Source organism: Lissotriton helveticus, chromosome 7, assembly GCF_964261635.1.
Source record: "Lissotriton helveticus chromosome 7, aLisHel1.1, whole genome shotgun sequence".
In the NCBI taxonomy this organism is placed as follows: Eukaryota; Metazoa; Chordata; class Amphibia; order Caudata; family Salamandridae; genus Lissotriton; species Lissotriton helveticus.
This window is the reverse complement of record NC_136068.1, coordinates 1,273,884,106-1,273,898,071: the sequence shown is the minus strand read 5'-3', so window position 1 is coordinate 1,273,898,071 and position 13,966 is coordinate 1,273,884,106. Positions and strand designations below refer to the sequence as shown.

Below are 13,966 nucleotides of genomic sequence, written 5' to 3'. Positions count from 1 at the left end.
TTGATCTGCATAGTATAGATATGTGTCCATCTCTGGACATTACATGGTACTTCCCACCTTTTGAACCACGAGTGATAGCTCACGGAGTTGAATATGGACTTTGATTTTTTTTAAGCATACTGCTATGCTAATACAGAATTGTCAATCATGTTGAAACAAGTTGCTCAAGTCGAGAATGTATATTTTTCGTAGACAACAGTGTGTATAATGTGAGGGCACATAAGTCTCTTACTCCTCTCAGTACTGATGTTAATTATTCACTGAATGTGTAATATTCATCCGCATTTTTGAAGATCAGGGATTCATCTTCACAACAACCTCTCTTTGGAAAAAAGGACGTGTTCATCACTCTGCCTAACGAACCCATTAATATAGTTTGCTTTACTCCCTTCTAAAATTCTATTGCATTCATTGGCAAAAGAGAAAGGAAGGTGATCGGAATCTTACTTGTTCCTTTAACAACTAACCATGTTATCAATATCATCTCCAGCTTAACTCTGAACATCCTTAAACACTTCAATATAGACTTCCTCAGATAGAGAACTGTTATATGGAAAGGAGTGTATTGGAAAAAAACATGTTTACTCATATTTGGAAAGCAAACTTATAAATAGCTACAAATTGTTAGGAATCATGTGCCGCTTGAGCAGCTTTGGATGCTTCTTACTAAAATGAACATGCTTTGGTTTTCCAAGATGAGATCCTCGCGAGGGGCTGCAAGAAATCTTTTCACATTATTTATGTGTGGGTTTTAGTTCCTCTTTGTCTGCAGGACTGTCTCTGGCCACCCTGTTACTTGCATTTACATGCCCACCATTTAGTGATGGGCTGCTATCTTCCCTCACACTTCCTTTCATGTACAGTAAATTCTCAGCTCCTGCTCCATGCCAGGGCCTAGGCCTGATTCTAAGTGCTCTGCCACTTGTCATGTTTGCCGAGCCATATCCTTGGGATCGCCTCTTGCAGGGCCTCCTTTACTTGCCCAAGGTCACAATTGCTGCCTCGGAAGCTGCCATTACTGCATGGGAGATTGTTGCATCTATTAAAGGCAGATGCCACCCAGAGGCGTTTTAAGGCATGGGCAGAGTGGGCTCCGGCCCAGGACCCCAGACTTTCAGGGGGCCCCCTGATAAGACCAGCTCTAATCTGCAGTGTCTTGCCCTGATGGCATTAAATGATTCTTGAATAGATTGTTTTAAATACCACTTACCTTTGCCTTTTTTCAATATTGGTGATGTGTGTCTATTACAGACATTTAGTAGAGGAATGTTGTGTTTCATGCAACATCTATAAAATAGTTTCTTTTGGATCAAAGGACCTCACACATATGAGAAATGTGAGGGTGTCACAGAGATTATTTGCAGTAATTAGGGAGCAACTGCTGTTACAATATTGAAAACACACATTACTATCCCTGAATATTACATGGAAACACATTTAGAATTTGGACAAGTGTGTCTGTGACACTTTCTGTGACCCATGACAGTCGCTAGTGTGTGACATGCAGATATTTCACCAGTCTTTTTCTCTTGAATTTCACAGGATACTGAGTTATATCTTGTGTACTTCTCATGTATATTGTCAGTTGAGTCTATGGAATTGCAAGTTTGAGTTTGTCTTTTAAAGTTTCAAGTTATTGTCCATTAATGTCAATTCTAATTCAGACCCTTCATAGTTCTTTGTTCTTCAGCCAGGGGCAGTTCCTGAAACAATAGGATCGCTCCTTGGCATTGTTCTGATTGCTGCCTCAGTTATATAATCTGCTTTTGACAGTAATGTTACAAATGGTGCAGCTTATATGTTAAGAGTCTTTCCCATTTTCTGATTAGAACTTTGAGCAAGACAATATAGAGGCACTTCCTCTGAGCCGCTGTATTTTATTTTTAAAAAGCAACCCCATGCTTTGGGGGGTTGACTTTGAAATATATCAAAAGAAAAAGCTGGTCCAGCATTGGTGGGATGGAGGGGTGGATTATATGCACTTTCACTGAAAAAGTGCTCCTACTGTGTCAGTTGAAGCACCTTTGGGGCAAAATCCTCTGAAACCCGGTAAAGCGGCTTGAATATGGCAGTAAACTGCAGCTGGGGTTGTGGAGGTAGTGCTGCTTGATGGCTCAGCGGGACTAAATGAGACCTAGCTTCAGTTTTGAACGAACCAACTTCCCAGCACATTGAGGTGTTGGCAAAAAGCAGGTCCTACCAGTCAACAATATTGACTTACAAAAATATTGCATACTTCATCTACCATTACATCGTCGCGCAAAATGCATATGCACTATTTGACGCTCCACATCTGTTTACCTAGAGGTACCTTGCGATGTAGTGGTCAAGTCTGTGCAGTGGCCTGATGATGTTGTCATGCGATATATCACATGTAAGGTAGTGTGGCTAAGCCTTTTATACATTTATCTACAAAATGTGCAATAAGCAGCAGATATGATTGCTAGGAAAGGACCCATCCCCAGGACTCACCGCGGAGCCAGAAGGCCCCAGCATGGGCATCCCTGTAGAGAACGGCGTGGGGCTTCCGGGACGTGCCAAGCATGTAGTAAAGCAACCAGCAGCTGCACAGCACCATGAGGAGGCTGAGGAAGATCTTAACGTCGAACTTCGTGATGGCCACTTTGTTGAAGATCATGCTGCTGATGAGGGCGCTGCCCAGGAACACCACATTCATCCCCAGCAGCCCTGAGAAGAGTTGGCGAGACTTCTGCGCTTGCTTGTCTCTCATGGCCACAGACGAGCAGTGCCGGTGCAGCCAGGACTTCTCATATCGAATCTTCTCGACCAGGGCGGTTCTATCGCTGCTCAGGCTTGTGCGCTTCCTCTGGTCAGGCAGCTGATCAGCCATGCTCTGGCTATCCCTTTATCACAGGGGTTGCAGACCTGGAGTACAAACAACAGGCATTTGTCTCATTTCAGATTTTTAATAACATAGTAGAGCACCACCTTAGAAGTGTGGATTATACTGATCCTTAGAGATCTTTCATGATTCATTCGATTTAGCATACCCAATGTATAATTTTTAGACAGCAGTTTTTATTCTTTTCTTCTTAGAATGAATATATAGCAGAACGACCTCATTTAAAAAGCATTTGCTTGTATTGTATTGTAATTGTATTGTAATTGTATTTATACAGTGCTTATTATCCCTGACGAGGGTCGAATCGCTTTTTCAGCGAGTAGCACGATACTCTGGAACCCATAAAGGATTAGTGGTGAATTAGTTTAGTGAAATATGAAAATAATTAGAGTGGTGGATATGTTAGTCAGTTATTTGGATTCAGAAGGATAGTGGAGGGATAGAAGAAGGAAAAAGGTTTGAATTTATATAGCACATGCTACCCCTGATGGGGTGTTGATGCGCTTTTTCGGCGAGTAGCACACTACTACAGAACCCATAAAGGATTAGTGGTGAATTAGTGTAGTGAAATATGAAAGTAATTTGAGTGGTGGATATGTTTGTCAGTTATTTGGAATGAGAAGGATAGCGGAGGGATAGAAGAGTGAAAAAGGTTTGCATTTAGTTGAAGCGTTTTTTTTCGTTGGGTGCAAACTGAAATAGTATTTGCTTAAATTGTTAATAATTCAAATTTATAACTCTTTTAATTAAGTCTAAGAAGATTTTTACTATGAAACAAAGCATGTAAACCTTTTTATTATCAACAAAATAACCCCGGAAAAACAATTGTTTTTTTATTTGCTTATTGTTACGTATCGAATCGAAAATGGGAAAATGGAAAAAAAGTCTTGAAAATATACTTCATTCATATGCAGAAAAAGTATGTGCAAATTAACAATCTAAAAAAATATGAAAGTGTGAAATAGAATGCTCAATTGGATGTAAGGTTTTATTTCCTTCTCCCCATCGCCCAGAGGGTCTGAAGCGGTACAGGTCTACCTCTGTCACGCACCTGCAGACCCTTGGAGCGACCTGGTAGAGGGACAGAAATGTTCCCTGCATGGTAAACAGACGTGCCCGTGCCCAGTGTGACCGGTCTGTATGCGAAACTGGTATTCTGATTATTGTTGGTGTAGCTGACACGCTAATTTAGGGTGTGTGCTGAGGCTAGGGCTATCCATCATGATTCTAAGGTCTAGAAACTGTTCTTTGACCTGGAAGTCTGCATCAAGCATGTAGATACTACTGTTCATGTCCTGGGTTGTTGACGTCCAGAGGTTGTGGAAGCACATCAATATTTTTGCCGATTCATAGTACTGAACAGACTTTTTTTATGTTTCAGAGGAGTATGTAATTAAAGTTACACTTAGATGTCACACCCAGACTCTTACACTGACATTTTTGTGCGTCAAGTGCGTACATGTATGGTGTATATCTGAAGTTCTTAACCTGTGGTCTGGGGACCTCTGAAGGGTACGTGACACCAGTTCACAGGATAAGTGACTGCTTAGAAAATTTTATAATATTAACAGATTAATAAAGTATATATAAATAAAGAAGAAAAATGCAACACTGACATTTTTAAAACTTCTGTAAATTTGAAGGAATTTAAAATTGGAGGTTAAAAATTAAGTTGGTATCCTCAGATCAGTGGCGGCTCCTCCGCTAAGGCAGAGAAGCGTAGCCCCACTGCCCTCTGAACAGTGTAAAAGCAAAAAGAAAATGATAATAACAGACATTATTTCTGTTATTATAATTTTATTTTTAGTATCAACCAGGTTGGGCAGGGTGGGGCTGGGCTCCAGTGATGTCCGGGAGGAGGAGTGGTTGCTGCACTCTAAAGTGGGCATGAATGCTTGGCCGGCCCTCTCGGGCCAGCCAACAGTCAATTGCACTTTGCATGTTCCCCACCAGGCTGCATTACACAGCCTGTTGGGGAGCATGCCTACCCTCCCATTCCCCGTATGAACGTCGAGCCATGGCATTCAGACCAGTCACAACACAGTGTTGTGAGTGGCTTAGGGGAGGGAGCCTGTGTGCTTCCTGAGTCTGGCCACAGAGAGGCGACCAGGGACAATGGAGTTGAGACGCCTGAGGACTTGAGAGGCGGTGAGGAGATACGCGTTTTTTAAATTTTGTACATCCCCCCCCCCCGGCAACCTCCCTCCCGCCTCTCCATTCTCGCTCACTGTCAGCCGCTACTGCCTCTGATTGATTCACAGGAGCATTGCAATTGCATCAAACATATTATAATGTAGACGATGGGTGACCTCAAATGAATTTAGATACGCTCCAACTTTCCAATTAAAATTAACGTTTTGGTATTTTATATTTGTATGTGAATTAAATAACATACTTGTTTATGTATTTGTTTGATTAATGCTTGTGTTTGTATTTCTGTGTATTGTTTTGTTGGTCAAATCATCGAAATTGCTTCGACTGGTGTCCCCATTTTCTAGTAATGACTCAGTCAGGGTTCCCGGATTCCAATACTGATTCAGTGGGGTTTCTTGGATTCTACTAATGATGAAGTGGTGGTCCATAGACGTCAAAAGGTTAAGAACACTGATGAAGATGATATCATGACTTTGTTTTGTGAGAGACTGATTAGTGGGAACCATTTTTGGTAGCACTGTGGTTTGATGAGAGATGGGATGTAGCTTCTCCCCAGCAGTTGTAGTTTATCGCCTGCATTCCTGAAGTTGTATGGAGGAGACCCAGGCACTCAAGTGTGGGAAATTGGAGATGAGACTACCCTTTGAAAATGTATGAAGACCTTTTAACATGCGATTGAGGATTAGTCCTTCCTGAGCACTGCCATTTCTTGCATGGCATGCGATAGTATGTGAGTAGCAGATTTTGTTGTTAAGGGTGATGAAGTTTCTAGACAGGGCCTGATATTTTTACTTTTCCTAATTGCTACTTCAGTAAGCTTGATGACAGCCAGGGGCATAGTCTTCAAACTTCATTGTGCAGGAGGTTTGGCACATTCCTGCTTAGAACCTGCATCATCACTACCTGCTGCGATAGTCATCACCTTGCACAAAGGCTGTCACTGCACTAAGCCAGAAACAGGACATTTATAAGGGAACCACTCCAAACTGGTTCCGGGGCTTTAGACAGTGGATCAAAATCCCCTGTGTGGGATCCAAAACAATAAAGTTATTTTTTACCAAGGAAATGAGTGTACTACAGTGTACTCAAATGCCTGCTGTCATCCATGGCTGGTGTCTGCATGACTTCCAGAGGTGAGGTGACATCACCGTTAGTTGAAGCTATGGGTCTGTCTGTCTTCTCTGAGAGGGAAGGGGTGTGCCTAGCCCTGTAGGATGAGATAATGTTCACGTGGAGAATCCAATCAATGTCCTCCATGAGTGGCACACTTTGAAAATGTGGACTCATATTTGGAAGTGTGACAGGCATCTGCCTGAGCTCAGAGGTCTCTTCCAGCCTCCCTGTGTAGTTCAAGTGGCAAACTGTGTGAATCAATAACAACCCACTAAGTGCCAGCATGCTTTCTGGTGTGACCCGTACAACTCATTCTGTCACTGCTGATGTGCTGTGGACAAAGATATCATAATCGCTGTAGCAGAGGGACTCCTAACAGCATGGAGACTGCAACTGAATGAAGAATGAACCAGGACTGCCATGCTGATTTCTTCAGCAACAAGAACCAAGATGTGATCTAGTGTGACCCTTCTCCCACTGACAGTTGCTGGTTCTGTGACCATGCAAGGCGAATCGCAACCACCACAGCACTGAGCCGCGTCCACTTGGACAGATAAAACATGAGGCCATGTTGAAAGACTTGCACTAGACCTGCACATTGAAAGGAGTAACATGTGATGATACAAACTCTATTGCAAGATACAAACTGAACTGACCTACTGGTCCCCTCATTCAGAGTTACCCGCATAAATAAAGTAGTGATGTCACACCTGAGCCGATTCGGGTCCTACGTTTTCCTACATTACGAGGTCACTGTAGTAGGGTGGGAGCTGCAGTCATGGTGGTAGGTCATTCCAGTGGAGCAGGAACTACCACCATTGTGCTAGGACACTATGGGGTGTGGGAAATATGGCGTTTGTAGAACATTGTGCTGGACCCAATTACTGTGTTTAGTACTTCCACTTACTGTGCTATTAAAATGCTTCAATTTTCCAAGGCAAACACTGGGCTGGGGAGTGCTGTATTGTGTCTGTTGGTTTTTGAGTTCTGCATCTCAGCCCCTCACACTATCTACCTGAAAGGTCTTTGGCTGCTCTCAAATGCTTTGATAGGATGGACCCCTAGACACTAGAGGAAAACAAACACAATCATCAGGGTTGCGCCCTAGTAGCCTTTGCCTGCCCTGTGACCCCCAGAACAGTATTTGTCACCGGGAAAGATACACCCTGCACATGTTTGATGAGCCAACAGTTCACTCTTTGCCTTCCTGTTATGCACAGTCTGTGTAGTTCATAACACTGGTACAGATTGCACTGTTGGGTAAAGGAAAAAAAAAAAACCACAGCTATCCACCAGAGTGGTGCATATCAAAAGTTTGAACCAATAGAAGGCCCTGCATTACACTAGCAGTGCAATTAACAGCACATGGCCTTGAGCTGTTCCAATGATGATTTGACTCTTCGGCTGGACCAATGATCAGCGGACAGGAAGATCAGCCTCTCGGGGGCAATTTGAGACAAATGACACAGCTAGGTGGCCCTTTGTATGAAAAATATTGGTCAAAAGGACCGTGTTTGGGATACACCAACAGGTTTCTTCTTCTCTCACACAACCTGTGAACTGACTGACTACCATGTACGGTGGGTGGGGTGACGTGTGTCAAAGATAACAAACTAAAATAAAAAAGACTTACCCACCCCGTGACTGCCTGAATGATAGGGAAGTGACAGGGATTATGAGAGGACCCCTTTCTTTTTCTGACAAATTCCCCTGAGCCCTATTGACCTTTAATGAAAGGGCAGAAACATGCTGACAACATAGTCCGGTGGCCTGCATTGAACAGTCTATCTAGCATAGCGTTTTAGCCATATGACAGAGATGGAGTAATAAAAAAACACAAGTACTAATTCTGTGGCATTTTCCACTTCCATACACATTTTTAAGTTGGTCTTCCATCTCAAAACTGGGCATAAAAAAGAAAAAAATAGTGTAGAGTACGACCTCTCCAAATAACCTAGTGGAGGAAGTCAGGCGTACTCTTTCTCTCTGCAATCCGCAATGAGTATTGACACCACAGCACTTTCAAAGGACATCAGCCACACCACTGCCACAAGGCACTTTGTAGAATCCTGAGCAGAAAAAAACACCAACTAGCAGATCTCCCCCCAGGATACTTACCGAGGACTTAACTTATGTGATGGGGAAATAGGGCCGGCTTTAGCGCTGGTGTCGCCTGGGGCCACAATCTTTTTTGCCCCCCTCCACCCATGATCTCCTCCTCGAATTCCCTCACTCTCACCAGTGAAAAGTGCCCCTCGTCTCTCCATAGCCCCTCTCTCACATACATTTCATTTTTTTTAAGCTCTGGTAAAGCCTGGCTTTACTGATCCACTCAGCTATCCACATAAAATACAGATCTGTTCTTTGCAGCAGGCGCATTAACCCCCTGCGCTACTTTATGGTGAGTCAAACCTGCCACTAGACAAAACTCTGATATCTCCCTCTAGCAAGAACATTCATCTCAAGAGTTATCTTGACATTTTTATTGTTGCCTGAAAGCCGGAAGCACAAGGAATTCTGCAGCAGGCGCTCTTAAATCTTAAGTTATTGCTAAATACAGCGCCCACCCCTGAGGTCAGTTCCCCCCTCCAGGTCAGCGCCAAGTGCGGCTGCACCGGTCGCACCGCCCTAAAGCTGGCCATGTGGGGAAAGGATGGTTGGCCAGAAGAAGAGCTCTTCCTCTACCACCAATGAGGTGGTTTATATTATGGTGATGAAAAAGTAGTGTTTTTGCTTCTGGGTAATCTGCTTTTGAGGATTGTGCTATATAAACATTCAGGCAAATGATATGTTAACGTCCCTGTTGTAGTAGAGTGGCGTGGATGAAGAGGGTGCATGGCTAGAATTGAAGTTGTGGAGGGTGTGGTACAAGTATAGGGTGGCTGTTCAGGCCGCTCGGCAATCTGCAACCAGTGGCGGCTGCCAATAACAAAGAGTGGTGGGCGGGTGGGGTCGCATGAGAGGTTGCGTGCGGGGGGTGGGGGGGTTAATACAATATTTAAAAAAATATAAAACGTACCTTTGGCCACCGGCCACCTCCAGTGTCATGTCTCGTCACGCCGCCTTTCCTCTTCCTGCTCATCCCAACAGCCCCTAGGACCCCGACTTCCATCCAATCCCCGTGCTGCAGAGTAGTGCGGGTATTTGTCTGAGCAGGCAGGGAAGCCCTGCTCAGACCATGGAATCTGTGAGGTTTCGCTAGGCTGGCTGCTCAATGTAGCTGGGCTGGAGAAAACCTAAGTGCGCATGTGTGTTTTGGTCGGCCTGAGACTGCTGGTCAAAACACATATGCACACTTTGGGAGTGGAGTGCATGTAGCCCTCCTCCTCCCCTCCCATGATTAAGCATCGCCTCTCCCAACACCGCTGGCAGAGCTGGCAAATGTAAGATAAAATGATGCAGGAGCATTGTTTTATTTAACATTTCCTGGGTCTGAGCTAGAAAGTGGGGTGACGCTCCTCCGCCATTGCGGAGGAGCCGTCACTGTCAGCAACCTCTAGATGTGTTGAGGCGGAGACTGGATGGCAGTGTTCATGGAGTCTGGCAGGTTCAGGGTGGCTTCCCAAGATGTTATCTTGAGCAATACTTTTCTCACTCACATAAGAAGAGTTTGAGAGTGAGCGCTTTAAAAAGGCAAACTATTAGGAAGGTGAGAAAGAAGTGAGCACCCAGACGTCTTGTAGAGCGTGGCAGCTGCAGCTCCCACACGTCCCCCAAGAGAAGTAGATCAAAGAATTGTTGAGATCATCAGAAAGGATCCCATTGAGCCTCATTGTTCCTTCTAGCTTCCACTGTTACTGAGGGACTGAGGTTGCCCTGGTTGATTTTAGGGTTGAAGTACTTGCCTCTGTGGATCATGGCAGCCGACGCGCCCTCACATCTTTGAGTGGTTTAGCGGCATTCATCAGATGGTCAGACATTTATTGGGTTACCTACGCCTTCCTGCTGCGGATGTGATTGTCAGAAGGTGGGTCTAAATGGAGTGATACATTTGATGTTAATTTGCGCAGGAGTAATGAATATAAGGAAGAGGCATTTAAAAGCTGCTAATGAAGAAGGCAGGTGTGCGAATCATAATCTCTGATTCCAATCCCTTATTTCGACTAGAATCTGAAAGTGTTGCGCTAGGATTTACACTTAACGATGTTTGTAAGAAGGCACATGGCTTATAACAGTATGTATTTTTCATTGTTTTATTGGTCTAAATGTTGTATTGATTTTAAGTGTTTTACAATATATTTAAAAAATGTCATAGTGTTATATGGACGAAGATGTCCCAATAAAGGTTTTATTTTTATTATTAGTTTGCATCATTTTGGAGAACTAGGCACACTAAGTCAAGCTCGACACCTCCGTTTCGAACACAGCCTCAAACACCTGTAGGCATCAACGGGGTTAGTCCGCTTCCCAGCCGCCTTAAAGTGTATATGGCCCCAGTGTCCCGGCCATTGCGTCTTATAGGAGCGGATTACATAGGCAGCCTGATCTAAGACACTTTGATTCAAAACAAGCTCTGTCAACACTTCAGAGCGGCTTTGGCCCTCGGTGGAACCGACACACGTCACATCCAGTTTGATGAGGGGACCTCTTTTTGCCCCTGCTCTTCAGCCCTTTGAACCCGTGTACGACCTGGGGCTCTTGATTCCATACTCACCACCGTGATCTCGAGGTTCAACAGTGGGATCAAACTGTGTTCCCCCATTAATGCTTGTTCGAGGGATTTCTACTCACCTACACTAGATTGTGTGTGCCCCTAAGGTGCCAACGTTCAGCCTGGACTTCTGCGATGCCATCTACACTAGACTCTGAGACATGATGCATGACACGCGCTGCGCCGAAGCCTCTTGTACGTCTTTATGGGCCCTGCGCTAGATGATAAAGCAGCCAACACAATTCAGGATCCTGTGCATTGTCCACAAAACCTGGATTGTTGCTGATCAAAGTCTTCCGCACCTTCCATCCTTCTGTAGGCCCGAGGCTGGGATCCCTCAATCTGCTTCCTACAGAACTTGCCTAATACAAAGGCTTTGGCGATAGATCTTTCCACTCTTATGGCGCTAACCTCTCAAACGCCTGCCCCCATCACCACATCAGGCTGGCCCACTGGGATACCAGAAGATACCCTGGTAGATGTAAGGGTGTGGGCGCTGGAGATTGATTTTATGGTTTTATGGGCCCCATTGTGGTCCTTGAAGTGACTGCAGGGATCAGAGCCCCCACATCAGCAGACACCGCGCAGCCGGTCAGCACTGGTCCCAGCAGCTAGGAAGCTGCAGATGCCTGCTCACTTGCCTGGCCTTGGTGGCGTGTAAGAGCAAGTGCATGTGTGCATCTCCTGCGTAGAGCCTGCCTCAGCTGATGTGTATCTTGTGCTGGCAGTCTGCAGGAGCTGTGTGTATGAGCCAGGACTGAGGTCTAGGGGGCAGGGGCTGATGCTGCATGTGTCATTTTTAGTAACTACCAATCCTGCCCCACCAGAGCTAACACGAGCCCCTGAGCTCTGTCCCAGCCCAGGCATCAGGGCACCCTCCCATCTGGCTCTCTTCCTGGGCTGCATGCAATGAGGGAGGCCAGTGCCTGTCAACCACTCCTGAGTTTCCCAACAGAACGGAACTCTGAAGCTCCCTTCATCGAGCGATGACGGGCCCTCAATCCAGGGAAGAGCAGCCCGGTGCCGCCTTCATGCAGTGCTTGAGAAACAGAGCTACACTGACTGCATCTAAACACAGTTTTAGAGCTGCCTCGCTCCCCTGGGGATAGGTGAGGTATTCACCCAAAGTTCAGGGACATGGAATCTGGATTTGAGTGAGTTGCTCACTCGGAGCTCGCTAGGTTTTCTCACCCAGAGCTGGGCAATGTGTTCACAAGCGGGATGTGGTTCCTCGCCCATTTCTGGTATAGGGAGGTGTAGAATTATAATTCAACAAGTGACACTGATAATATTTCATAATTGTACACTCGATGAATCACGCAATTATGATTTTTCAAATGATTTAGACGAAAAGTTCACATTTAACCTCAAAATTCTCATGTGAGATTTGTGGGAAAATAACTGTTCAAGGTTATGATGTTTCATTTATTTGTTAGACAGGACAAGAACGTCAATGTGCATGTTTTCTCTTTCGCAAAACGTAGTTTAGTAGACTCTTCTACGATTGTTTTAAAGAACCCATGCAAATTTAATGAAAGTTGCCCATTTTCCTGGCATTCCAAGACATGTATTGAAGTGCACTTCTGCAATCCCACAACACTCGCACTGGAATAGATAGGTCGCCTTACCTGGAGCTGTATCCTCAGCCAGAACGACGTAAAGTTCTTCGCCTTTAGCTGATGAAGAGAAGGATCCTTGGCCTGAGCTGACACTTAGAAAACTCCTCTCCTAGAGCTTGTAAAATCTCAGTTGGAGTCAGGTTTCAGCAGATCCCTCACAGCAACTCATGTTCACCTGGAGATGATATAGAGACGGCTCCTCACTCGGGCCAATTTTACGAAGACTCCCCTTTGGAAACTAGTATTTAGAATAGCTCTTGTTCAGGAGGTTCCTCAGTTGTAGCCGATGAAAACAGGGATGCTCCCCCTACACAGACACATGGCGGCTCCTCACTGTAAGCTGGCATTCAGATGGATCCTGACCTGAAGCTCGTAGAAAGCTCCACTCCCAGACCTGGTACCAAAGAAGACTCCTCGCCCGAAGCGACTGGGCACAGGAGAGTTCTTATCCAACGCCCTAAGGTAGATGGGCGCGGAGGGAAGGACTGACCTTGCTGGAACAAATCGATTTTTGGTGTTTGCTTTCATAGCAATTATGAAAGTCTTAATGACTTAACAAGGCTCATGCGTAGAGGAATTGAACGGTAAGTCAATAGCACCCTTTGGCACGGTTTCCTTTGATCTCGTTCACAACAAAAAGTAATGAATGAACATGCTTGAGACAGCACTTTTTAATCACTGGGAATTTGATAGGCTAGTTAAGTGGGTGTGTGTGTGTTACCATGTGGCCAAAGGCAATCAGCAGTCTGCACCATTATTTGAGAATGCAAAAGTTTGTGAAAATTTTCAGCAATTAACATTCAGGTCAACCGTGGAGCCCTAAATGCACTCAGCAGTGAGAATTGAGACATTCTAGAAGAGTATAGTGTCTCTGAAGTATATGGTGACCGAGGTAAGTTTTACTATGTCGGACCCTTAGCAGTGGATAAGCGGTTGATTTAAAGTTTGGTGGTCAGAGGGTAATCTTTCAGGATGGCAGAGGACATCGCCCTGCCATCCCAAAGGATCCCCGTCGGCCAGATCTAGAGATGTCTACACGCCTCATGGATGTCTCTTAACATTGACGGGAACCGCTGTCGCTATCATGACGGTACCTGTCAATGTTGTAAAGGTTTGACTGACAGCCCCATCAAACAGGATGGTCACTTTTCAAACTTTTGCACAGTATCTAATTTTTCATAAACAACTCCCAAAGAGGGACTTTGCTTGTGGAAAACTAATGGTCGTCATTGTCCCTCACCTTCAGGTTTTACCTGGCAGTGACAGACAGCAACAACAAAAAACAATTTCAATGGAGTTTCAATGGAGCAGGTGGTCGGATGGCTGCCCTTCAAGGCCTGTATTCCATTGGGCCGTCAAAGAAGTATGTTGGCGATAGAGCCAGAGTACGTGCGGCAGTCAACATCATTTCAGTCTGCCCTCCTCTAAAACTGGGTGAAAGGAGAATGAGTTTTGAGGAGGGGTACCCCATCACGCTTGCAAGGAGGACCTTCTTCGCCAAACTCAAAGTCAGTCCCAAAGTTTTTGGAAGTCTGTAAGGGGTATAAGAGCACCCTAGTGCGAGCC

The 13,966-nt window shown here is 45.0% G+C and overlaps 1 protein-coding gene across 1 annotated transcript in view; it reads right to left on the bottom strand.

Annotated features, from left to right (window-relative positions):
* OTOP3 (otopetrin 3) overlaps positions 1 to 12,829 on the bottom strand; it is a 167,940-nt gene extending 155,111 nt beyond the window's left edge. The window contains exons 1-2 of the mRNA XM_078650818.1: positions 12,410 to 12,829; positions 2,473 to 2,886 (exon numbers count right to left, since the gene is read on the bottom strand). Coding sequence (XP_078506944.1) covers positions 2,473 to 2,851 — 379 coding nt within the window. The 5' untranslated portion in view covers positions 2,852 to 2,886; positions 12,410 to 12,829. The remainder of the gene's footprint in view (positions 1 to 2,472; positions 2,887 to 12,409) is intronic.
* Positions 12,830 to 13,966: the final 1,137 nt, after the last annotated feature.